Raw genomic sequence first — 27,166 nt, forward strand, 5'->3', positions numbered from 1 at the left:
TAAATCAATATGTTTTATCAAAGCGCCACCTTGAGTTTCTATTAAACAAGAATATTACTGGTGCTACATATTCTTTTTTGGAGGACTTCTGCTGCGGTATTTTGTGACTTAACTAAAGCATTCGATTGTGTTAGTCATGAGGTACTGCCGAGGAACCTGGAGTTAATTTGTTAATTTGTCAGAAGCTTCCAATATGAAGAGGTTAGTCTTCAGTACTCTGCTATTTCTCCTGTACATAAATCATATGACCAAACTGAGTATCTGGGTTAAATTCACGATTTTTGGCGAGAATACCACAGTGATATGGCATGCAAGCAATGATTTGAAGCTTTCGAAAGTGGTTTGTGAAGATGTGTTAAGAGTTTTATTGCTCCCTATATAATATTTCACTAGACAGTGATCTGATGAAAGTATACAATTAGTCAGTTGCGTCAACAAAGATTAAGGGCCTTTTTAAAACTTTTTGCCACCCTAACAATTACCTAATGTAAGGTTTATTTTCTTGTTAATTTGCCTGGAATAAATAAAAAAAAATTCTTTTACTTACTGGGCTCCTCCGTCAAAGGTGAAATGTGGTTTTTTATTTGAGGTCACTGAAACTTCCCTAGTTCTGTGAATTCTTAAATTTTCTCTTAATACAAAATTTAAAATTGAAAATGAAAAAAAAAATAGTCATATTTACTGTTAAACATGGCAAATTTTATTTATAAGAATGTTTTTGCAATCACTTCCGCTCGATTTCTTGGTACTTTATTGTTTAGTAATATATTACCTGTTTATTTTTGTACATCATGAGCCAATGTCTTTTCCTAAAAACATGCTCTCATTACTGTTTTATTTATTTTGCGATAACAACAAACAGATTCGTTTTCATTGACACCTCTCGATAGTTCAAGGGTTTGTATATATAAAAATTGTAAGTATCGCAAATTACTAGAAAAACAAAAAAATATGCAATCAAAACAGTTCATGCGGGCTGAATGAACTTCAAGGCTTATTATATGGACAAACTTAAGTAATTTTTACTTAATAAGACATTAATTAAATTAACAGCTAACATTTGATGAATATGAATTCAAATTTCCCGCGGTTAATCGAATTCAAATTTAGTGCCAGATTTGATCACGTTTTTTTCAAATCTGATTGGTTGAACGGTTTCTATAAATGTCGAAATTAGTTCGAATTATGGCACCTTCAGTAGAGGGCTGGAGAATTCCTTCCCGTTAAGAAGACAACCCGCATTTCTTTATATATTTGTGTTTCCACTCATTTTTTTATAATCCATAGAAAAATATTTTTATCACAAAACCTTAAAAAAAATTGACAACTCACCCACCTATAACAGACAAGACAAGAGTCTACAGTATTGCCAGCTAATTAAACATTGGCGCGAAATTAAAAATTTCGTTTTCTTGTTTCAGGTTATCGCCTTCATATGCGGCTTAATCGTCATCATTTTAATGATAATGGGGCTGGTATCGACTGATTGGCTGATGGCCGCTGGATGGCGCCAGGGTCTGTTTATGCACTGCATAGAGGAGCATGCGCCGAAACCGCTTCCGTTCAACATCGAGGGTACCACCGGTTGTTATACTGCCCGGGACGTCGGTAGGTACTGGTTTTAACATTTTTTTTTTCTTGATGACATTATGATTAATGAGGATGAAAATGTGAGATTCTTGGAAAGTATTGCTTATTTGGTTGAGAAATGATGCTAAATGTTGTTTTGAACAATCGTCCTTAGTCATATAAGAATGATAATTGTTTTTCTATTTCACCGTTCTATTTATGTTTCATAGTTTATTTAATTAGGATCAGAAAATAAAATCATATAGAAGGTTTTCCATTTAAAATAACAAAGTTGCTACTACTTTTTGGTTAAACGGCAACGCTGAAATATTTTTAATCGTTAGATCACTAGCTAAAACCGATGATGCCAAATTTTCAAAAAAATTCTATTTTCCGTTCTCCGTAAACGTCTAAGGTACTAACAACCATCAATCACCCTGTATGTATATTTTTTTCTACTATAAGAGTCTACACTGCCCTGCTTAACGTAAAGGGCGTATCTGACATTTTATCGAAAATTGGGTTAAAGGCTTGTTGGATAGCCCATAATATATATCACCTTATTTGTAATGCTAAAAAGCGTCCAACTAACTTAAAAATCCTAATAAAATATTAGCTATCTGCAATACATACACATACTACTATGCCAAATGGTCGTATCCAACAATTTTTACGCTAAAAGGGTATATCTACATGCATTTTGTCACATTCGCCCTTTTAGCGTAGCATTTAGCAACCCTTTTGTAGTTACGAAAATGCAAATACTTTAAATGTGGCATAAATGCTCCGTCTCTGATACTATAAAGTATTAAATGTGTTACTATTAACGGCTGTCAGTAAGGCTCTTGTATACGTCTGTCACAGTCAAATAATTTTGGTGGCGTTAATTGAGTTGGTTCTTCCAAGATATGAATCCATGAAGGAAGTAATATTTACGGGGAGAATCATAGCATTCAATGAATCTTTTGTACCAGTGGGGAGTAAACAACAGAACAGGAAGCCCATAGCAGTTATTTGGCATGAAGGTGTGGCCGGACGCTCAAAGAGTGATATCATTAGCACATTTTATTCATTTTTTTTTACGACATAGGGATGACAAACATAATAATTCTGTGGCTTGATAATTGCTCAGCACAAAATAAAAATTGGGCACTTTTATCATTTTTTGTCAGCATAGTAAATTCAGATGAAATTAGCCTTGAAAAACTGGAAATTAAATATTTTGAGTCCGGCCACACTTTCATGTCGGCGGATTCATTCCACCACCAGGTTGAGATGTCCCTTAAAAAAAAAGGAAAAGTTTATGATTTTCCTGATTTTGAAGACTGTGTACAAAATGCAAACAGTGGTACAGTTTTGGTAAATATAATAAATATGCAACATAATAATTTCTACAATTGGTTAGACCACAGCTCTCAATATAAAATTAAAAATATTAAACCAAGTCGACCATACCTAAATAAAATGGTGCACATCCAGTTTTCACGAGGGGAGTTTACTTTGACTTACAAATATAGCTTTTGTGACGATTTTGTCGAGTTACATTTTCTAAACGCCAAAGTGCAGAAAAAAGGATTTCCAGAGAAATAGGCTTGCGTCTTGGGAAAAGTTATCCGTTCTTTCTGAAGAATCTGAAATGGTAGAAGACGAAAAAGACATATGAGTTTTTTTGTTGAATCATTTGGAATCTTGTAAGATTTTTTTGAATTTGAGGCAATAAAACAGTATTTTAACGAATGTATTTTTATTACTTAATCACTTTTTATAAGTATTATTCTATATGTATTAAATTTCGTAGTTCAGACATCTTTTAATTTAATCAGCAAATGGTAAAACGATACTAAGGAAAATAGGCGTATCTGCCATAACTCAAAATCTAAAAACAAGTTGCAATTTTTATTAATGCCACTGATTTTTTAAGAAAAAATTACTATAAACTCCATATCTTTCATTTTAGTGAAGTTTATCGTAATAGGTGGCACGTTAAAAAATACAAAACCTTCATTATCTCAAAACACTGTTTTTGCAGATACGCCCATTAGCTTATGGAGGGCAGTACAACAGAAATATAGTCAATATACCTGTGCTCCTTGTTCCTACTCTCCTGTTTACTATTTACTAAACTAGGGTAATTTAGATTTTTTTTTCTTTTCAGTTAGTTGTGCATGCCATTTGTACAGTTTATAATACCTACGGTTTGCAATTTTTTTTTTAATTTTAAGTGAAATATCCAAGGTCCTAGCAGCTCTTTCTTCTGAGGGTAGCTGAAACATGACCTTTATTTCCTCTTTACTGTTACATACTGATGGATTTTTTTTTCTTTATATTTATCAGTGAGCATATGTAATATCTTATGCGGAAATATAAACTGTCAATTATTATTATATATTTTTTATTTAGACATATCGATAGAACTTTTTCTCCCGATTTCCTACCCAATAGCTATCACCCATAGTTTAAGAGGTTTTTAAAAAAAAACTTTAGAAAGCAGACACTTTAGATATAGCACTTGGCATAAGACTAAGGCACACATAAATGAGCTCTTTGCCTTCCTCACCTGACGGCATTTCCACCATTGGCGCTGAACGAGCCCCTATTTCTTACTTAATCTAACGAATGTACCGAGGACAATAAAGAAAATTACCATTTAACGAAGGCACCTCCGTAATTTAAAATAGCGCTCTCTAGTTACACAACAATGAACCTTATTAAGAGTCACACTTAAAAGTAGCAAAATCGGGCATTCGCGCGGGGTATAAAGTTCCCCAGGGGTGGCGTTTATGACTCGTTTTAGCCCCTAAATACAATTAAATTTCATTTTCATTGCTGAAAATCTTGTTGGCCTTTGAAACTTTTATCGGGGGTTTTTAATGATTTTCGACGGAGCCCGGGATTTTAATCGAATTAACTCAACGCCCGTTAACTATTTGAATTTACTTTTTCATCCGTTTACTTTGTTAGTAGGCTTTTATGGCCATAATAAACATTAGGCTCCATTAAACTATGAAATAACAATTACTAACCTAAAATTCATTGTTCATGCCTCAAAAGGTGTAAATAATAAACTCTCTTAAGTGGAACTTTGACTCGCACATTAAAACATTCCTAATAATTTATTTATTTTAGCATATATCAAGGCTTCTGCGGCACTGTGTGTGATAACACTATTGACTGACTTAGTAGCAACCGTTTTGACTGGATTAGGACTACGAACGAAGGACCACCACACCAAATTCAAATACTACCGATTCGCTGTTATAGTCATGGGCATTGCATGTAAGTTTTTCATGATGCTTTAATTCATTTTTGACAATTTTTTTTTTTAGTTGCAGCCATATTAATAGCCCTAATAATATATCCAGTATGTTTTGCTGCCGAACTAGATGCCGGCAAGCAAGGTGAGTATAATGGTCACACATTCCCTTCAGACCTATAAAGTTCATTTAAAGCATGTAACCTCTCCATACACCATAATATTGTTGATTTATAGACTAAAAAATACACTTCACAAGGACAATCTATTAAATCCCTACACTTTTGTACAAATCTATACCAAGATCTCATCTTCATGTCTTCAGTCCACTCTATATAGGAGGACAACGCGACCCACTGTACATACTTATATAGAGTATGAGGCATGTCTGGGGTTTAACGAAATGAATATTTAAATTGATCAATTCGGCTTTATTACCAATGATTTTTGTATTTTGGCAAAAAAATTGTACAAGTGTAAATAGAATATCAGAACACCAGCTGTTATTTTTACACTACTTAAAACAGAGTCACCGATTGAAACTCTTTGAAACCTATCTGTTAAATATGATTTAATTATGCCATGTCAGACAACCCAATATACTGCAATACTGCCAACAACATTTCATCGTTTAAAGTGTTAAATGCTCTAGAGTAGTCCAGCATAATAAGAACAGATGCGTTTTTCAAATCTAATGATTTAAATATTGAATCAGTGTAGTTATTTCAACCTGTAGTTCCTCTAAACGTCTTATTATCGTCGCTTTTTTAAAATTTTGTATACAACCACCTTTCGGGCTTGACGTTTGGAAAGTAGCAAAGCCAGGGCCGAATTCAGCCAATTCACAAAAAAAAGCCCTTTAATTCTGAGGTACCTTTTGCATAGAAATTGAGTTTTTTTAAAAACTTTTCGTAAAAACTACATACACTTCAGAAGAAAAATATGCAACTATGTTGAGTGGCACACCAAAAGTTTTGTATAAAAAAACAACAGTGAGTTTGGGTGAATTTGTTGTGTCGTCAGAACGTATGAGGTTTAAAAAATACTTAGAACACTCTTCCAGGCAGTCAAAGTGACATTAGTACGTAACGGGTAAACTGTGTCGATGGACACGAAAGTGGAAAATCGTTCATGTAAAGGGTTCTAGCTTTGCTTTGAATCAACACGTGCCCTTTGGTGAAAAAAACCTTGAGTCTGTAAAATTATAATTAGTTAATTTAGGAATCAGAATTTTATGCAACGGCTTTAATCCAGCCAAAACTTACAAGATAACAATTAGCCGAGTCAAATGCCAAACATCACAACTAAACTGGGGTTCAATAATGAGCATGAAGACACCCAGGAGTTTTCCAGGACAGTAGGGAAATGAGTCTGTAATTCCATGTTTTTTTTCCATATAGAAATAATATTGGGATTTTTTAATGCACTAGAAAAAGAGGCATAAAAGACCGCAAATTAATTCATTAATTGTATTATAAGTCGAATTTACTATCAGTTAAGGATAAACTTCTTATAAATAAAATACAGAAGACCGTCAATGAATTTCAGAGACAGTTTCAGGAGACAATCAAAAAAAAAAAATTTAACTTTAAATCAGGTCGAATTTATTTATTCAACTATTATAGATGCATTTTTTATAAATAAAATATTTTTTATAGGAATTAAGTTTTTTTACTCAAGGAATAGTCCATCTTGTCTCAAAGAGCCCGGCTTACATTAAATAGTAATAAAACAAACTCTAAGTCACAGGTCTCAAATTTATTAAAATAAAAGTCAAAGGATTACCCGTGTTTCGCCCATACTAGACAAAATCAGATCCACTGTAAAAAGAAACAGAAACAATAAGCTTTATAAAAACTTACCAACTAAACCTAATTTACACTAAAATTACAAGCTAGTAACTTCCTACCTTGTTTATTCACTAATAAAAAGAAAGAAAAAAGAAGCAGAGAACAACACTAAATGATACAAGTCAAGGGTAGAAATTAAGTTCAAATTGGTAAAATCGGACTAGTTACTACATATTAAAATAAATTTGACCCCTGTGTCCGAGTTTATTTCATTACTATTTAGTGATTGCTATAGATGATTTTCTTATAAATAGAATACAGAAGGGCGCAAGTTAATTGGTTACAATTTTTTACAGGATGTAACTCCTTGGCGGAACAATGTTTCTGTTTTTTCTAAGATAATATGATAACTCTTTATGATGGATGCAAAGAGTGAAAAATAACTGCCTAGTATAACTGTTATATTACGAGAACCTGCATGAGATAGAATCTCCTTGCCAGAACAATGTTTATGATTCTTCCAGGATAATAAAGACGTTTTTGTTGACTAGAAGTAGAAAGCCTCGTTCTAATTGCCTGAAATAAATTGTAAATTCGATAGACCTGGAAGATCAGAAATCTTCTTGGTAGAAGTATATTTCGTGCTTGTTAGAGAGTAGTGCAATAACCGTTTATGACCCAACGACTAAAGAACAAATTCTTTAAAAAAATGTTATAATTTGAAAACTTGTAAAAGAGAGAACTTCTTTGCCAGAACAATATGTTTGGTGCTTCCAGGAAAATGGAGATTTAGGCAAGAAGTAAAAAACTGGTATATTACGAAAACTTGAAGAAAAAATGAATTTCTTCGGAAAAACAACGTTTTTGGTTCTTCTAGGGTATCAAAGACATTTTTGCTGCGTGGAAGAATTAAAAAACTCTGTTTTAGCTACCTGGAATAAATTCTATATTTCTTAGATAACTTGTCATGATGCTAGGAGTTAAAAAACTGCCTGAAAAGAAAACCTAGATTAAAAAAAACATCTCCTTAGCAGATCGATGTTTCTGACTCTTTCAGGATCATGAAGATGAAAAACTACTTAAGTGCCTGGAATAAATTGAATATTTCCTAGAAAAATAAAAATCTGCTTGGTCGAAGAATATTTCTTGTTTTTTTCTACAGTAATGCATTACGTTTGCACCATCTTTCATGATGCAAAAGGTGAAATACATTTGCTTGAAAGAAACCATTTTATTAACTTTGAAACATTTTCGGAAAAAATGCTAAAATACGTATCCAATAATTTAATTGGAATATTTTGTGTTTCAAATTTTAAGTCTGCAGTTTTTGATTTCACAGTATTTTCTTCCTAGAAATTATAACTATTTTTGAGAGTTTTTGGAAGAAATGCTGAAATACGTGTTCAGTGATTTTAATTGAAGAATTTATGGTCCAAATTTCAAATCTCTAAAGTTTCTTCGTTTTAGAGACATGAGCATTTTGTTTTTTTATGATTTTTTCCAAACTTTCAAGGATAATGCTATTCACTCTTAAAGGTTTTTTTTTAGGAAAAATTGGCAAAATACGCGTCCAATGATTTTATTAGAAGATCTTGTGATCTTGCATTTTCTTCCGAGAATATATTTTGTTAACTAAGTTTTTAAGCTTAATTTTTCAATGTTTTTGGAAAAGTCAATTATTTTATTAGAAGAATTTGTATGTCAATTTTCAAACCTGTAGTTTTTTTGGTTTCAGAGATATGAGCAGTTTATCTTAGAAATTTAAAGTTTTCTACGATTTTTTCTAACTTTTAAGGTTAGTTTTATTCCCTTTTTGTCCAAAACTTTTCAAGTACAAGCAACGAATCTTCTTGGGAGAAGAATAATTTTATCTTTTCGAAAGTAATAAAAAAACCTTTCACCGTGCAAAGAGTAAAAAGCCTGGAAGAAGTGTTGTAGGTCAAAAACGTGGAAAACAAGTAATTTCCTTGTCTGTTTTTTCCAGGATATTAAAGTGCTTCTAGCAAAAGTGCCTGGAAGAAACAGAATAAGTGGATTTAGGATAGATCCTTCCTTTATTTATTTTGTAGCAAGGAAATCACATATTTTACTCAAAAAAAGGTCAATTTGTGGGTAATTTTGACGTCAAACTTTCCCCGGAAATAGGAATAGTCTGATTTCTTCCTCTTTTCAATCCCCAAAAGAAAATTACCAATTGGGGCATTTCTCCTAACCATCCAGTCGTTGGATAAGATTTTTTTTTTGGTTTGAACCATTACAATTAGCCTGGACCAAAGTGAAATTTCCAGATATATACAGTGCTTTCATTTCAATACGATCCACCCTTAATAACTTTCTTAAAAAAAAAAAAAAAAAAAAAACTGCTGAAAATGTATATTATTTTCATTCAATAATATAGCACCATGTTGATCTACTTGATTTTCCATAGATTGGATGATGGAAGGGTATATTGCATTTTCTAAAAGGTTTAAATAAATTTCGCCAGTCAAATTTTCTTCCAAAAAAAAATGGCCCGATTATTTCATTCCCATAAATTCCTGCCCAAACATTAATTTTTTGGGGATATTGGGTATGGCCTTCCCGAAAAACATGCGGACTTTCATTATCCCAGTATCTACAATTATGTCTGTTCACCAGGCCGTTTAAAAAAAAGGTCGATTCGTCACTGAAGCAAATGTTCTTCAATAAATGGGGATCGTCGTCAATTTGCTGGCACATCACTTCACAAAATTGAATTCTCCTATCAAAATCATTCTCCGAGTTCATGAAGAATATGAATTTTATAAGGAAAGAACTTATTTTTTTTTTTTAACTTTATGTACGGAACCAGTGGAAATATTTGTTAGTTTTGCGGCCTTTGGTATAGACACAGTTGGATCCATAGCAAATTGTCCTAGTACTTGCTTGTATTTTTTTTTTTGATGATCTATTATAAAAAATGTAAGAATTTTAAAATGATGTAGGTACCACACTAAAAGTATTCATTTAAAATACCAAAGTTTGGCATAAATAAAATATTCATTATTTCTAGACATTTTCGCTAACTATTTGCTTACACATTTACCGATTTCATTTTTTTTGGTATCGTTGAATAGAGAATTTTACGCTCCTTACTATGATGTATCACACGATGCGGGTTCCCATTTGACATATTAAAGTGAGGTTAGCTGGAGGTGAGGAGGTGATTGACGGAACTTCAGTAAATGCCTAATTAAACGCCCCCCTGTGTATCTAATTTGACGTGTTTTTTTTTTTTAAGAAAGTTATTAAGGGTGGATCGTTTTGAAATGAAAGCACTATATACATAAGTGTTGTCCAGATAATGTGAGAATTAGCAAAACTAAACTGAACGAACTTATTAGACGGTATTTATCAATTTCCCTTTTCCAGGTAATCGGTCAATATGGGAATTCGGTTGGGCGTACGGCGTCGGTTGGGGCGTCGCCATTTTCCTCTTTAGCGGTGTCGTGCTACTGATGTGCGATAAGGAGAGCGAGGAAATTTACTACAAAGAGCGAAAAATCGTGCACGAAAACGACTCGCGGGCCTAGTGGCCGCACAGTCTGCCCGACGTTGTCCTCTGATCATCTGCGGAGTCTCGCCGAGTCTCCGACAGCTGATCACGGTGTCCGTGTGAATGAGCGGTTCCTTTGATCTCTCAATTCGAGACCATAAAACTTGACTTTTACACCTTCGAGAGGAAGGAACCACTGAGTGTGCGTGAGTTGCTTGCCTGTAAAAGTGAACGTTGTTTACCTGGTCAGTTTGATATGGATAACTGTTTCAGTTTCATTCCGGGATTTAATGTACAAAATAGGTTGTATAAGACGTTTATTTATTTATTTTTTTTTTGTTAGTTGTTAGTTATTTTCGGCTTAAAAGTGACATTTTAAGCGGTAACCTCGATACATATATATAATATTATGTAGCTCTCTTATTTAGTTTGAAAAATTGGGGTCAAACTGATTAGATTTTTTGTTTTAATGCTCGTGAGCCGCACGATAATACGAGAAAAATTGAAATATGCTTACTATTATTAAATCATATAAAAAAAAATTAATTCAAATATATAGAGGACATAAATAAATATTTAAATTGCCTGAAATAATATAAAGTTTATACCAAGAAAAAATTTAAATAACTGAATCCTTTATAGGCCTAAAAGAAAATGACTTCCATGTTTGGAATATATAAGAGATTACAAGTGTCCCAATAATCCAGAAGAAATATAAAGAACTTACATTTTCACTTATACTGGCAGTAAATGTCAACTTCCTCAACTGGAATGGTAATTTAGTTTTAACATTTTAAGGTATGTAGAAAATCTAAAACAATTGCACCTGCACAATTTACTAAATATACAAGATTATATACTATATTTTTTTTAATTAGATCTTTAGAAAAAATATAAAAATGAATGAAAACAGAACATATAACATATTAATATGAATACACACTATTTTTTTCAACATTTTTATGAAAATTCACAAAATAAAAAACATTATTCTTCGACGTTACAAGCCCCATCTCCGATGTTTTAAGGACATAATTTACAATCTACAAAAAAAATTTAATAAAATTATTTTTTACATAAAATTGTTCTCAAAAAACCATTTGACTTGATTATAGGAAATAATACATACATACATAAATTTAGTTAAGAATATCACGTTGACTTATACTCTCGGTATAACCGGAAATGCCAAAAGAATCAAAATATTTTGGTTAGACCCTTTTACGTTGCTGAATTTCCAAATTTTAAGCCTAAAAGCAACTACCAGAGATTTAAAAACTTATAAATGTAAGAATCGACACATAAATTTAAACTTTTAATCATTAATAAAAAAAATTACTCTCTGGAGGTACAAAAAAACCTACTTTGCCTTAAAGTTAAATGAGCCTCCTGTATTTCAAACCGTTTAGTAGCATATTTCATTTTTTTTTCACATTTAGAGCAGGCGTGCAAATTTTTTTTAGGAGAAAATGCCTTACAGGCGAAAGTAAACTTAACACTGTGGTTGGGAAGGTCAGCCTGTAATATTGGGACAACAAACAATTTGAGAGCTTAATGTTTGTAGAGGTGGAAAGGTGAAGGGTGGAATACTGTTTACCGGCAATTTGAGGCCAAAATAATTGTTTTAGATTACTAAAAATCGTTTTCTTCAGTCCATTGAATCTCAATATAATTGAAAATCGTCTTCAGTTAAATACTCTTTTGTGCCTATCGCCGATTCAATAATTTTCTCCTGATCTATAATGATAGATATAATCTTTCTTATTTATTGGAAAAAGTCTTTTTTGCAGTACTGATTTTCTGATTTCTTCATCCGATTAATCTGTATCTGAAGTAGCTCTCTTTTGTCCAATGTTTTTCTTTTGAGATATAGGTTTCCAAGCTATATCTAGATCAATAAGTTAATTTTTTTAACCTCAAATTTAAAAAACCGTACCGTAAAACAGGATTACTTTGACGTGGTTTTAGAAAATTTTCTGGTGTAATTTTTAAAATATTTAATAATCAGGCATTTGCTGTATCTGATAGGAACAATTGATCCTTTGGCTACAAATTTACCAAATATTAAATTTTTAAAACATGTAATTATACAAAAAAAAAATTGTAACCCCGCATGTGGGGCTTCTTTGAGATGTCGTTATTTTTCGTTTGAAATAAAAGTAGTCCCCGCGAGGGGTTAATTTGACATCGCAATATGATTTTTTTTAATTTGAATAGTTTGAGGGTTAAAAAAACGAATTATATATGTTTTCAAACATAAATATATTTTGATAAACTTCAAACAAAACCCTCTTTATTTTTGAAAAAACAAAAACAGATTTAAGACATACAGGAAAACAAATTCTTAATGTTTATCTTCACAACATGGGTATTCGTAGCTTCTAAGTTTAGACCCTTTGTTACACAATCCACACACCCAACCTTGACAAGTGACGCATTTACAAATCGTGCACAAATTTTCGTCTCTTATTGTGGAGGCAAGTTTCGCAAGTGGGATATCATCGGATGACTCATTTCTAGTCGTGGAGGTGGTCGCAATATTTTGCAGTGAAATTTCATCATCTTCAAATGTCACATGTTTATTTATATGGTGGACGTTCAGGAGTTTTAAGAATTTCAGACTGAATTAATCCAAAATCTAATAAAACCTGCGTTTCCGCTCTGGATTCCTTTAGAAACTCCCAACAAACTGCATCTAAAACTGTTCCAGAATCATTTAGTTCTGATGGCAGTTTGTTTATAACTACTCACAGTCGCTCTGAACGCACTTTGAAGGTTGGTTTTTATGGTTGGACTAATAGCATCCTATAATCTGGTCAAAAGTAATGGAAATTGCTCTTTAGGGATAACTCCTTTACGCCTTGCGTTTCCTGTCTATATGTCTAACACTTTTCGCCACTTCTTCTTTACTGGACCAAAAACCCCAACATCCAGAGGCTGTAAAAGATGGAAACCCCGCAAAATAAATGTGGCTCTCTTTGGCAACCCTAATGACTTCCGGTGAAAAGTGAGATCCAAGATTATCTCCTAATACCACAACAGCTTCGTGGTCTTCGTTGGCTACTGGCCAAGAGAACTTTAGTAGCCCCGTTTTACGGTATATTATGCATTTTCTTGAATTTATCATGCCATGTCTTTACTTTTACCCGTTACGCTAAAGTTATAGATTTTCTCTAAAACAATTATTATGGCAGTTTTTCAACCCCCATTCTTCACCTGTGTAAGAAAAAATCAGTTTTTCAAGATAGTACGCTTGTAACTAATTATCGTGCGGTACATCATCCACTCAACCGTTTTTTTATTTAATCGTTACCATTTATTCTTAATCACGATGCCCTTAAGGGGTAACTTTTAAATGATTCGTCAATTTTCTTTTGAACCAATATAAAAGGTATGAGTGAGTGAGCGCGTGTGAGAGGCAACCTGGGCAGGCTAGGTGCATGGAGTTAAGAAATAAAGACTAATTTATTTAGTAAGTAGGTTTGACTACCGTATTTGTACATCTAAGCTAAGGGAAACATATATCACAACCTAATAATTTTTTTTTTAAGTTGCTAATATCAAAATTACACCGTAAGGGTTTATGTTATCGAGCATAGTTGCTGGACAATTATTTATCATGTAAACTTTTTTGTGGTAACACAAGTGGTCCAACTATTCATTCATTTTACAAGTAATATTATAAAAGTTGTGATAAAATGATTTGATGATATTCTAACTATGAAATTACATATCTATTCTGGCATGTTTTTTTTAATTAAAAACTATTTTAAGCCACTTTAAGGTTCATAGGACACGGTACTTTATACTAGCCAAGAAAAGTTTTTTTTGTTAACTGGCTTAAAGTAATATTTAAATGGGTAGAAACCACAAAACAGTAAGTTATTTTTATGTTCAGACTTTTACTTGTAATTGACATTGGGTTACACAAGGTGAATTAACCTAAAGTTGGTATCTAAGGTAATCGAACCCTATGCTGGAACAACGTTGTAACCGCCAAATATTGTTTTGTTGGGAAATCGAAAAATAACCGATTGCTTGATCAAATGAATTTACTATATGGCTAATATCAATAACACTAAAGAACTTAACCATAGGAGGCATTGCAGACTTAACCACATACAGAATTCGGATTTACGAGAATATTTTCCTTATTTCAATAAAACAACGTTGTATATCCACGTCGGTTACAACATTGTTTTAGGATTAAAAATAAAGTTAAAGTGAAAAAATAATTTTTATTTTTCATGTCAATCAAAAATAAAACGAAACTACATATTTTTAGGCACCGCTTTTAATATTATGATAGAAATTGATATATTTTAATGGAATATAATCACACATATGTAATAAGTTGGCAAGTTTCTCTTTTTTGATCGGAAGAGGTTCATTATAGGCCTCCCGTAGGTCATTCAGAGATACTTCAACCATCGTTTTCTTGGGTGATTTTAGCGAATACGATATCCATGGTTGAATTGTGTTATGGGATTTTCTTATCCGGATACTGTTCAGGTCATCCGACGTTATTTGAATCCACACTCCCTGTGTTATTTTGCATTTAGGATCCTTCCAAATTGAATTTTCTGCATCAGTAAAATCTTTAAAAAATGTCTGATGCATGTAAATAACTGTGAAGAGATTGTTTACTTTTGATTTGGCAATCACATCTGCCCACTGGAATGGAACATAAACCGAGGAAAGTTTTTTGACCCTTTCAATCTGAGCAAAGTCTCTATCACAGGGTAAAAAGCAATGTCCACTAATCAAAAACTTTTGCTCCACCTGAGTAAAATATGTTTCTTTCAGTAATAGTCGAAGCAATGTTATCATCTTCATCTCATCCAATTGTTATTTTGTCCTACGCATCGGTCCGACCAAACCACAAGTTTTCTTTCCTGCCCTCGACCAAGACGATTGAAATTTTGGGTGACATAAAATAGTAATGCCGATGCAATCTCAGTAGAACCTCGATGTGCCATTACTTCATGCTATAACATCATTGTAGCTCTACTATTTTCCATGTTATGAACACAATAGTTATAGGTAGAAAATTGCCTCTGATAGAAAGCGGATGAATGAGTTAGGTTTGGGCAAAAAAGTACTTGCTGCAAATCTGTGCATAAAACCACATAATTAGGATTTATCTTAGCCATTTCGGTATCTTGTCTTAATGCCTGGTAGCCTGCTTCTGCTCGCATGTGATGGATTTTACTTTCATTTTCGATTTCCCTTATTTCGTGTTCATCGTTCGTTAAGCAAAGTTTCATGAACAGCTTGTCACAGTATGATCTGGGAAGTCCAAAACGTAGGTTAAATTTACTTTTAAGTATATCATGATAAGTCCTTAATGAGACTTTACTTTGTGGGTATTTTTCCAAGAACAGTCTATACATTTTTGAGATACTCAATCAGCTGGGAGGCAGTTCTTTGTGGATGCATTTCTGCTATAATGATTTTCTTGCTGTGAAAATGAATTAATATGTTCACATATTTTCTCTGCATCTGTTAGCTTTAGTTTTTTTGGGCGATTCATATGCTTTCCACGTTGGTCAGTTATATTTGCACCAGATTTTATTTTATCCACAAGGCACTGAAGTCGTCTCTGGGTGATTGAGAATATATAACAAACTGTTGATTTGCATACGGGTATATTATTTATGGCGTATTTCACAGTGGTTTGGCGGCGGGATATTGCCTCCTCAACCCTCCTTCTCTTCGGCTCTTGAATAGAAATAATTTGTGATAGGTATTGTGATTGACTATCATAACTTAGCTGTCTGAAATTTTGGAATAATATTTGGTGCTTTCCCACCAATAATTCAGCAGAGCACCCATTAAGCGACTGAGAACACTTGCATACACGTCTCTAAAAATTAACACTGTTACTGAATTTTAAATGGTAGGTACTTTAAATTAACTTACTTCATCTGGGCGTTTTAAAGCATCTTTAGGAGACATTTATATTAGGACATTTCTAGATGAAGCGTAAGCGTCTCCACTGTCTCTGCGCCGTTTTCTGGCATTCTGCTTCCAATTGTCAATCTGCATCTTTCGCCTTTTTTCCCTATTAATCTGTGTCATCACATCCATTTCGGCTTATAACAATGAACAGCGCACCTAACACACGTATTAATAAAACACGTGTCTGAAACTTTAATACATACAACGTTGTTCCACAGAACGAATGAATTGAAGACTAATTAAAATGGCGCCTAAAAACCACCAGAAAATTGTCCTATGTCCCCACTACTTTGTCGGCGGATTATTTAGGTCGCATACAACGTTGTTCCACGGAAATACCGTATTTACACATATTGGCGGTTACAACGTTGTTCCAGCATAGGGTTCAATTACTAAACAGGACCAAAATCCAACTCCAATTAATTTTTTTTTGTATATGAATCTCCTTTTATATTTCGTACTATGGTGTTTTGTACACGCGACCCTATTAACCAGCTTTCAAAAATAACCGTAGCGATGTGATATGATTAAAATTATGTAAATACGATAATTGTAATTAGGTGTTAACGTTAGTGATAAAATATGCTACTAGATTCCGTAATTAAGTTAAATTCGCGTCGCTTATGTTGTTTATAAGGTATACTAATACTCGCCAGATACCAAAACATGGATATTGTTTATTTATACGAGGCTTTGTGTTTTTAGGCGATTTTTTTGTGAATAAAGTATTGTTTGTATTAAGGTGTTATTATTCATTGCAATAGAAAAAAAAAACACTACTATGTTAATTCTTTTAATATGAAGGGTAGCGGAAACATAAACCCATTAATTAAGACTATCGCTCTATATACATTAATTTGTAACTAAAATAATTACAAACAAAACATAAATGTATCAAAAGCATCATCGTAGGTAGCATTCGGCAAATGATAAAATACGAAATATTTACAAACAATAAAATTACATAATAAAATAAAAATCTTACAATTACTTTTTTTTTACCAATAAATCGAATAATATAGAATACTTATAGTAAAATAACTGTTTGGAGCCTTCTTATATGGTCCTTTTACGACGAATCTGCAAGAAAAAATGGTCGCATTATGAACATTTATTTATAACAAAAATAAGAAAAAAATTTAATGACAAAAATTCCCATTAAGTTACATTGTATTGTAAATAAAAAAATTGTAGTAAGATTGTTTAAATATATGCAAAATTGATTTTTTTAATTTGTAAAAGTTAAATTTGTATTTGTTATCATTTAAATTCACGGGAATGGTAGTCTGATGGACTACCACTACATACAAATTCCAATGTTTCAGAAACTAATGCTGTACCTATAGAATTCTTTGTAAATCATAGTGTAATCATCTTGAAGACTCATTCCTTGGACACCACTACATATGTACATATACGAAATATTTCAAACATTATTAGTTTAGTTACCCTTAAGCATTATTGCTAAAACATACCTGCCATGATATCATACTTTTTTGTTTCATAAGAATACTTCGACTAGTTTTTAAAAATTTTAAGTTTGAAGCAAGTGATCACCTTGAATTAAAAAAAAAACACTAAGAAAGCATTTTTACATAAGGAAGAAGTATTATTTACATTGTGAAATTGTAATAAAATAGAGAAATTTAATTCAATAAGCTGGGTCATTTAATTAAAAAAAAAACCACAAATGGTAAGTTTACAAAATTAAATTAATATATGGTTATTGAATCTTGCTATGAAAGGAATTCGAACCAAGACGCAAAATTATTTTTACACTTACTGTCGACAGCGATTTAAGATGCTGAAAAAGTATTTGATATTGCATATTTAGAAACGCTATATATCACACTTTTACATCATGCAGCAAGAAAAAAGTGGCAATGCAAAAGTGCAAATTATTTTAAAATCGGATAAGAAATAGGCTCAGAAAAAAATAAAATCGATTTCTCAAAACTTCGGATTTTTTCGAATATATTTGGAATTTTTAATTTTTTTAAATTGCATATTATTAAACTCAAAAATTCCCAACTTTGCCGCAATTTAACCATCTTATTTAAAACACCCTATGTATAGTATTAGTTCTGAAATCAAAAAACGGGCTAAAGGATACATTAATATTCAGGTATTCAATGGCGAATGGGTGCTTCTGTTTCGTGCAGTCTTTTTAGTATTTTATAACCACGATTTGAAAAAGTTTTAGCAATGAAATCAGTCATTATTTATTTACAACTGCGTTCCCCTTATCTTAAATTGCCGGACAATATTAATTACTTACACTTTATATGAAATGGAGATAATTGAGGTATCTATGTGACTAAGACCTTCATCACTTTTAAAATGTATGTATCTTACCAGATTGATCAGATATGAATGGGAACGTGGACCAACAACTGTCCCCTATCCGTGAAAACTTCGTCGCACATCTCGCACTTGTACAAATTCGTCGAATTCTTCGCGTGTCGCATCGAAATTTCCGCGAGCTCGTGGAGGGCGCTCGGATCCATGATCTCCTGTTTCACGTTGATCACGCTCCCCACCGATTGGGCCAACTTTTCCGCCTTCAGTCGCTCGAGTAGACCTTCTTTGGCCTCGCCCTCCTCCGCCTCCTCCTCCTCCATTTCCTCCTGCGCCTGCTGCTGTTGATGTTCGATATGTTGCTCTTCGTTAACGTTATGCTCAACGGTTTCTTCGACCTGACCTGGTGAATAAAAACGACATTAATAACGCAACCAACACTGGGGCGAGGGCATATTTGTTGCTCGATTAGTCACAAAAGTTAGATGGATTATGAGAAACAGTGAAGCAGCATGGAAGTGATAAAAAGGGAAATTTACTGAAAAATTATTAAATAAATGGCTACTGCCTTAAATGAACAAAAACAGGCCCTGGTGGTAAATTGTATTTTTTCAGGTAAGTTAAGTCTTTTATTTTGTTTTTACCAAAGGTTTTTTTATTTTGTTCAAAGCCTTATTAAAAATATTCAAACCTCCTACGCATTTGACGTAATCTTTCATGTTTTTCATTAAATGAAAACAATTTTTCTTTTCCAGACTCGTGGTGTAATTTTTTACGTCTTCCAGGCATTAAAAGTGAAAAATTCCAGATATAAGAACTGAAAATTTGAAATTTTGTTTATGGTCATCCTTGTTGGAATATTCTTGTATAATATGGTGTTAAAACACTACGTTTTTTCACGTCAAAGTCAGACTTTGAACACCTGGAATGAATTAGAATTCGTGGAAGTAAACAATGAATTTGACTGCTTGGAAAAGTAAAAGAATTCAATAATTTTTCAGACACTCTAAGAACCGTTTTCGTTTCTTCCAGGCAGTTCAAGCTATTGCGGGATTTCCTTCAGGCATGTGAACTCATATTTTATTTCTCCAAGTTGGTTAGTTGAAGTCATTTTTTTGTTTTTAAATCGGGAAATCGATTTATTTTTCCAAAAAAACTTTAAATATTAAATAAAACTACTTGAGTGACCAACAAAATTACCTCGACTTCCACAAAGTAACAAAAAATGAATTTAACTGTTTGGAAAAAGTAGAGTAAATGGGAAATAAAATTAACTGCCTCGAATAAACAAAAAAACAGTCGATGATATATTGTGTTTTTTCAAAGTATTTCATGTTTTCCACGAATTTAGAATATATTTAAAATTATAAGTGTAAATGTCCCTATCCAGAAATCAAGTTTTAAAAATTATTAGGAAAAAAATCATTAATTCACCAAATTCGTAAATTTACTGTATTGGGTCCATAATCATATTTGACTTTATTCTTTTTCTGTATTTTGTACCATTTAATACAAAATTTAACCCATAACTAGTGTGTATCTTTTAAATAGGTGACACAACAAACCCCGATTGTAATGTCCCTTTTGTTCCATTACTTCTCTTGATACTATGAATTAAATAAACGAAATGTAATGAAAAAGTGTCCCTCGAGCCGCTACTATAAAGCATCAATAACGATCGCAATACGACAAACTACTTACTATGGACATATTCCTCTTTGATAACAATCTCCGAATGTTGCACGTCTGGCAAAATACATTCGGGCTCCTGTTGGCTCTCACTGTTTCTTTTCAGTTTGGAGACAATCATGCCTTCTTTTACTAACCTAACTTTACTACCTAAAACATTCCATCACGAAAGTTAGAACAACAAAACTAATATGTCGCACATCCCCAGTTTATAATTTTTTTTTTATTAGTCCTTTGGATGAAATTAAGCAAAAAAGTTCCTATAAACGTAAGACCGAACCGTTTGATAGATTTTGAGCTACAGGGTGGTAAAGTTTTAACAAAAAAATAATTTCTTTTTTGATAACTCTAATTCTTCTGTATATATTTGTCTAAAAATTGATACGCAGTTTCTATGTAAGTAAGTACTGAAAAGTAAGGCTTTATGAACATTTAAAGCACTACAATATTTTGAGTACTAAAAACAGTTTGGGTTGCTGTCTAACTCAGACGCTATGTTTAAACTATCCAGTCAAATTAAAGGCTTCCTAAAAAACAATAAATACTAAAGATGAAGAATATATTTAGTGACACATTTACTATCGAATTAGGAGTTCCAAAAGTACAGTCTTGGGCCTATTGTTATTTATACTTTACATAAACTCGCTACTAAAAATTACCGAAATAGATGAAGAAATAATTTCACACAGTATGTCTGTTTAGTGAAGACACTTGAAAAGCTGTGAAAAAAAAGCAGAGAGAGGAGTAGCAAAAATCAGAATTTGGCTGAATCAATATAAATTATCTTGAAACACTGATAAAACCACCTTTATTGGTTTTTAGTAAATAATTCAAATAGGCCAGATTTAAATAAATTAAGTATTAAACATAGTATTTGATATAAATCAGGGAGATAAAATAAAGTACTTAGGAGTACAAATTGGCAAGAATCTTAAGTGGCATTAACTCAATAAAGTCCTTAGAATGTTTTAATCCTTTGCAAGATGCCGAGGATTATTTGATTTTTTTTCGTTTATGTCAGACATTGATTTGATGACTTTATTTTATATTTAATAAGATAAATTTTGAGTCAATTCCAGGTATCTATTGATTTTAATTTGATCAACAATTTAATAATTGCAAAGAATATTTAGAGTTATATTAACATATTTTCCACTTGTCAATGATACACAACTTATTATTGTATTGATTATTTAATCAATTCCAGCCTTTATGGATTTATCTCAATTATTTTTGAGTAAAAAAAAATCAAAAATTGTAGGACTATTAGTAAAAAGCTTGGATGCTTTATTCATAAATTTTATGACCTGAGAAAATGTCTAAATAATAAACAACTTACTATGATCTACAAAACATTGGCTGAATCAATAATGAGGTGTATTCTTATTTGGGGTGCTTAACGCACTAAGTGTATTGCAAAATTACATATTAAGGACCATATTTAAGAAGGATAGATTATTTTCTACTAAACCTTAATTTCATGCTACTATTTTGTTTTACTATAAAAATTCTCAGCTTAAAATAGTTTCGAATCATGATTACAACACAAGACAAAGCAGAAATCTGAATGTACCACTTCAATATACGAGAGCAAATCAAAGATTTGCAACTCATATAAGGTCAAAAGTAATAAATATGCTTTCAACTTTAAATAAAAATATCAAAAACGATAAAATGTTTACAATTAAGAGATTAAATAGTTTTTTATGCAAAAATGTATCATATTAGTGTCAATGTTTTAAATACAACTCTCGTATCCTATAATATGGATATAATTAATTATGTTTTTCCTAGAAGTATTATAAAGGTAATTTTTGTTAATAAGTTACTGCTTATACATGCATGTTATATTTATATAGATATATAGAGCAATTTTCACAGACACAACAGGATTTCGTTTTTGTAGGCTTTGTGTACATATGTACATAAATTGATATTGACAGAATTTTGAATAAATAAATAAATTTTCAAGCAAATTTCATTCTTAGTACCGTTTTTGCGTGAAAAAATATATGAAATAAGAAAAAGTTGAAACATGGGTCAAGTAAGTATAGCTACTAGGAGGCTTAGTTAGAAGAAATAAACTGCTAACTAATTATTTCAACAAATTATTTGCCTAGAAAACTACGATTATTGCTACATTAGTTTTAAAATAAACGTAATTTTATTTTACTTCTATAAGACTTTTCTTGGGGATGTGCGATGCGTAGTTTAGTAAACAAAAAAAAAACAACACATCTACACTAAAACAAATCATCCTACCTGGCCCAATAACGTTCTTAGAATTTTTTCCGCTGTTTCTTCGAGTTCTTACGGCAATAATACCCACAGGAACCGGTACTTCCTCGCTGATGGTTTGACTCTCGACTATTTGCTCTGCGGCGACATCCGGCGCCTGATCAATCACCTAAACATTATTATGAATATACTGTCAAATTAAAAAAAAAAAACAGAAAAAACGGTTTTAACCTCTTCGGTGTACAAATGCCCATTGGCGTCCTCTTGCGGGGTGGCTTCTAGTAAAGCGGTCGCGTTCAACAGACTGTTGACCGCCTCCTGAGTCTGTTGGTCAGACGAGGTGGGAAATGTAGCGAGCGGAAATTTTTCCGGATTTAAAATGTGATAATTCACGTTTTTGGTTCTCGGTCTGATTCTTTCGCCTAAAATCGGAGAAAATGTGGCATTGGGTAACTGTGAGTAAGTAATTCACTATTAAAATTTAAGATAAAATTTAAGAGAGTGTCTTTCCCATGTCTTGTTCAGAATATTCATAGTAGAATCGTAGAAAATATTAATGATAAATTCTTGTTATTTACAATTTGCTACCAAGTACAGTAAACAGATAACTCGACTTTTCACTGTTTTTAAATACCTTGGCCAATTTTTCATCACATAAAAGTAGGTAACTAAATAAAATCAATAGTCCTATGGTTAAAATCTTTGGTGTGACACTCAAATTATGAGACAGTTTTACCACAAACCAAAACTTTTCATTTTTACTCTCGACACGTTTTTCGCTAGCGATATTAGCATTTTCGGGAGAAGATTAAAATTAAACTAAAACTACTTACAAATCTCCTTATACCAGGTGGTGCGTCGCCGAGCGGAACATAGGAAATCCCATGTAAATTTTAAGGGGGTCAATTATTGGCTTCCTGTACTGTTTATAGAAAAAATGTAAGATAACTTTTTGAAGAAACCTGTGCAAAGTTTCAAAAAATTTTAATAAGCAAACGGGCACCAGTAAAATGAATATTGTCACTGACGTGAGGAAAAGTGTCAATAAATCACTGACAGTCGATATTTGAAAACAAGTATGAATTATTCAATCGACGAAAAAATAGCCATAATTAAGTGGCATAAATGTTTTCAGTTTATTTCCCCACCAAACCCATTCCTTAAAAAAAAAAACCTTTCTTGTATTCGGCTGTACGTCAGATTTGACAAAGCCTTATAACAAATTGTTTGCTGGTGGCTGGTTTTACCTGAACCGAAAATTTGGAAATTTTGCAATTACATTTAATTGAATAATTCAAGATTCGCTTATTAAAATTTTTTGAAACTTTGCACGAGGGTTTGCCAGATTGGTCTCTTCAAAAAGTTATCTTACATTGTTTCTGTAAAATGTACAGGGAAGCCAATAATTGACCCCCTTAAAATTTATATGGGATTTCTTTCCTATGTTCCGCTATACTATACCCGGTATACTATAATGATGTACCTAATAAGAGTGGAAAAAGTTTTCCAATGCCGTAGCTAACCAAAAGATCATCGTGAGAACTGCTGAATCTCCACAAAGTGGTGGGCTACATCAGCATATATCTATATAAACCCTTAGTTTTAAGATTATAAAAGATTATTGTGAACTATTAAATTATTGTATTGTACTAGATTTATAACCTGTCACTCTGTCGGTTGTACTTTTTAAAAAGTCTAAGTGTCGCATAACGTTCATAATTAGCGTTCTAATTCTTTAATATTCACCAGCGAAATGAAACGCGTCCTTATCAAACCAGGAATTTCTTATTATTAAAATTCTATTGATACTAATTCAGAGTTTCTTTGTATGTCAATGAACTGTTTGTATATTTTTTCAAGCTGCAGTTTTTAATTGAGAACACTCAGGAAATAACTAATTTATTCACTGCACAGATTAGTTCATGACAAAGAAGCACACAACAAAAATCAAAAGGTATGTTAACTTTACACAACTAAAAACCTTAAGAAATTGCATTTAATAATACACTTAACTTAGCCTCTCACAATAATGTTTTGAATTTTTAGAGGTACATGGAATTAAACACAAATGGATTCAATCATATTAGGTTTGTTCTCACAGCAGTAAAAAATAAGTTTTCGACAAATAAACGTGCGCAATAGAGAAATGCGTTCGCACAGAATTTTCTGATCGTCATTTGATTTTGACTTGTTTTCGGATTTATTTCAAGCAAAGTGTCAGAGAATTCGTGCAGCCTATCAACGCCGATCTTCTGAATATTAACATAACCTCTAAATTTTTGTTTATATTTTGTCGTTTTGTATAATCCCTAAAATATTCGTTTTGAAATTGTTGGAATAGTCTAAAAATATACATTAAGAAAATGAGTGATTTTGAATCGTCAAAAGAATGAATTATTAGAGTTTTCAGATTCCGACACAGATTTTTTGAAGATTCAGCTGAAGAACGGGTAAGGCCCAAAAATCAAACTATTTAGATGAAATTGTGTCCTAATTTAATAGGTAGCAAACAATCACATAATTTTAAACTCTATTAATAATATACACCTATTTTAAGATTGTATTTTAAATTCGTTTTTGTTTATGTTTTACTTATTTTTCCGTTGGCATAAAAAAGTGAGGTTATTTCTGTTGTTTTTCTTATAAAATGGACTCCAAGCCGTGTTTGATGTTCGCACAGACGGTTTCAAATTGATCAGAAGTTGTAATATTTTACGCATGCCCATCGAGAATGGTTTGGAAATAGTTTGACACTTGTTCGAAATTTACAGTGAGAACAAACCTATTAACGCCATTTTACACCTACAACAATTAATTAGTTAACAAGATTGACTTACAATCTTCTTCATGAGAAAGACGACAAAAAGTCCTTTAGATCTTTGTCCTTTTTCGGCTCAATTTCAATAAATTTAGCTAATTTTTTTAAGACCTCTAATATCAAAATCGCTTTCAAAACCGCGAATAATTAAAAAAAAACAGTTAGTGAGCGTGATAGACGAGGCAAATGTCTTTTCGAAATCAGGGGTTTACTCTTTGAAATGTGGGGATTGTGACGCTATTGTATATAGTGGCCAATCTGGAAGAAAAATTTCTACACGCGTAAAAGAACATGTAGCGTTGTTTGAGAAATTTAAAAATACAGACGTCCGTGATACAAAGTCAGCGTTTGCGAATCACCTGTTAGCTTCCACACATCACTTTTCTCCAGAGGTCGGAGCTGAAATACTTCATGAATGCCCTAAAGGGAAAAAGCTTGACCTTCTGGAGAGGATGGAAATTACTAAAGCCAAGAAGAGTCCTGTTCTTGTCTGTGTTAACGACGTATTTAATTTTGAACCCAACCTTATTTTTAATAATCTTATTTAATCAATTTTATATTTACATAATTTCTTCCAACTGAAATAAGTTTAATATTGTGTTAAAATGCCTTGGCTTAACGACAAATGTTTTGAACTTCTTCTCAGTGTTCCGGTAGCCCATAGGTTATAGTCTCTGGCTTGTAAGCTTGTTGTCGCGGGTTCGATTCCCAATAGGTGTGATATTTTACAATTTTTTATTTTTTGGTTCTAAATAACTGTATAGTCATCCTAACCTTAAATGTATGTTTATTTACTGTTTTGCCAACGTTAGTGGCTTTTTAAGGTTTTAGTCTTTTTAATGTCCTCTTTTTTCTTTCAATACTAATTATTATTGTTTTAGACCTGATGATGCTCTGAATAGAGCGAAACACGTGTAGATTTAAGTAAATGTTGTGAGACCGTGACTCTGTGTTTTTCATTGTTTTTCGTCTGTTGTATGACGTCGGTCTCTTTGTGAAAAATGGATGAGATTTTCTTATAAGATTTAAGGTGACAAAAAAAAAGAAAAATAAATTTTACCTGTCGAAGACTTAATTTCGGTCGGTTGCGTTCTGGTGACAAAAGTTTTCGTTTTGTGCCTGACCCGGCCGTCGTCAACCGCGACTCGCGTCTTTTGCGTGTGAATCATCTTCGGCCGCGAGGGTACAACGATCGCGGCATTCACGTCACTTTTTCCCTTCTTTTGCAGTTTGATTTTCGTCGTCGTCGTCGTGGGCGATTTGCCCAAATGGGTCAAAGATGAGGACGACGACTCGACGTTACCCTCCATCGTCGTCAGGCCGCTGTACATTTCCGACACTGATTCGCTAAAACTAAAACGATCCGAATGAATCTTAGAGTTAAATCATAATCCACATTAAACTCGACCCATCATCCAGATCATCCAGATGTTTCATTACTTAAGATAAGTGTATGATTGAGTAAAGTTTAGATATACCAGTGGCGAAGCCTCCGTGTAACCATTATGCCGGTTTTACAAAACACAAACTTGTGTCGAAAAAACCAAATTGCAACTGTTCGCAAACTTTTTGAAGACTCGAAGTTTTTGCGACAGTTGCTGTTTTGTTTTTCGGGTCCCATTCGAAAGCGGTAAACTTCAAAGGGTTTCACGTGTTTAAGAACTGGAGTTTGTATAGTGGAAACAGCACCTAGTTGCTTTTCAGCTGTTTGTGTGTAGGGGTGTATTTAATAAAATAGCGTGGTATAAAACAATAAAAATAAACAACAGGTAAGTTGATACGAAACGTTTATCAATAGATATACAATGCAGTATAAATATAGGTATACTACTGTATTAATTCGAAAGGAATCTGCCAAAATAATACACAGGGTTATTCACGTAAAACGCATCTTAATATTATAGCTAAACTATTTAAAGAAAAATTGAAAAAAAAAACAACTGAAATTAGTAGGGACTTTCCAAAGGTTAAAAGGGAAAAAAATAGGTTTTTTTAAATAGAAAAAACCTATTTCTCCTCTGTTTCAGTAACTCTAC

At 32.5% G+C, this 27,166-nt stretch overlaps 2 protein-coding genes across 5 annotated transcripts in view; one reads left to right on the forward strand and one right to left on the reverse strand.

Annotated features, from left to right (window-relative positions):
• LOC126740246 (transmembrane protein 47) overlaps positions 1–16,824 on the forward strand; it is a 63,342-nt gene extending 46,518 nt beyond the window's left edge. For all 3 annotated transcript variants that reach the window (XM_050446182.1, XM_050446184.1, XM_050446183.1), the window contains 4 exons: positions 1,422–1,608; positions 4,696–4,845; positions 4,896–4,967; positions 10,003–16,824. In XM_050446182.1, coding sequence (XP_050302139.1) covers positions 1,422–1,608; positions 4,696–4,845; positions 4,896–4,967; positions 10,003–10,163 — 570 coding nt within the window. In that variant the 3' untranslated portion in view covers positions 10,164–16,824. The remainder of the gene's footprint in view (positions 1–1,421; positions 1,609–4,695; positions 4,846–4,895; positions 4,968–10,002) is intronic.
• Positions 16,825–16,869: 45 nt separating this feature from the next.
• Positions 16,870–27,166, reverse strand: part of LOC126740120 (uncharacterized) — a 36,425-nt gene continuing 26,128 nt past the window's right edge. For both annotated transcript variants that reach the window (XM_050446034.1, XM_050446035.1), the window contains exons 14-19: positions 26,191–26,483; positions 22,544–22,734; positions 22,337–22,481; positions 20,087–20,224; positions 18,443–18,788; positions 16,870–17,167 (exon numbers count right to left, since the gene is read on the reverse strand). In XM_050446034.1, the coding sequence (XP_050301991.1) occupies positions 18,451–18,788; positions 20,087–20,224; positions 22,337–22,481; positions 22,544–22,734; positions 26,191–26,483 (1,105 nt within the window). In that variant the 3' untranslated portion in view covers positions 16,870–17,167; positions 18,443–18,450. The remainder of the gene's footprint in view (positions 17,168–18,442; positions 18,789–20,086; positions 20,225–22,336; positions 22,482–22,543; positions 22,735–26,190; positions 26,484–27,166) is intronic.

Source organism: Anthonomus grandis, chromosome 9 (assembly GCF_022605725.1).
Source record: "Anthonomus grandis grandis chromosome 9, icAntGran1.3, whole genome shotgun sequence".
NCBI lineage: Eukaryota > Metazoa > Arthropoda > Insecta > Coleoptera > Curculionidae > Anthonomus > Anthonomus grandis.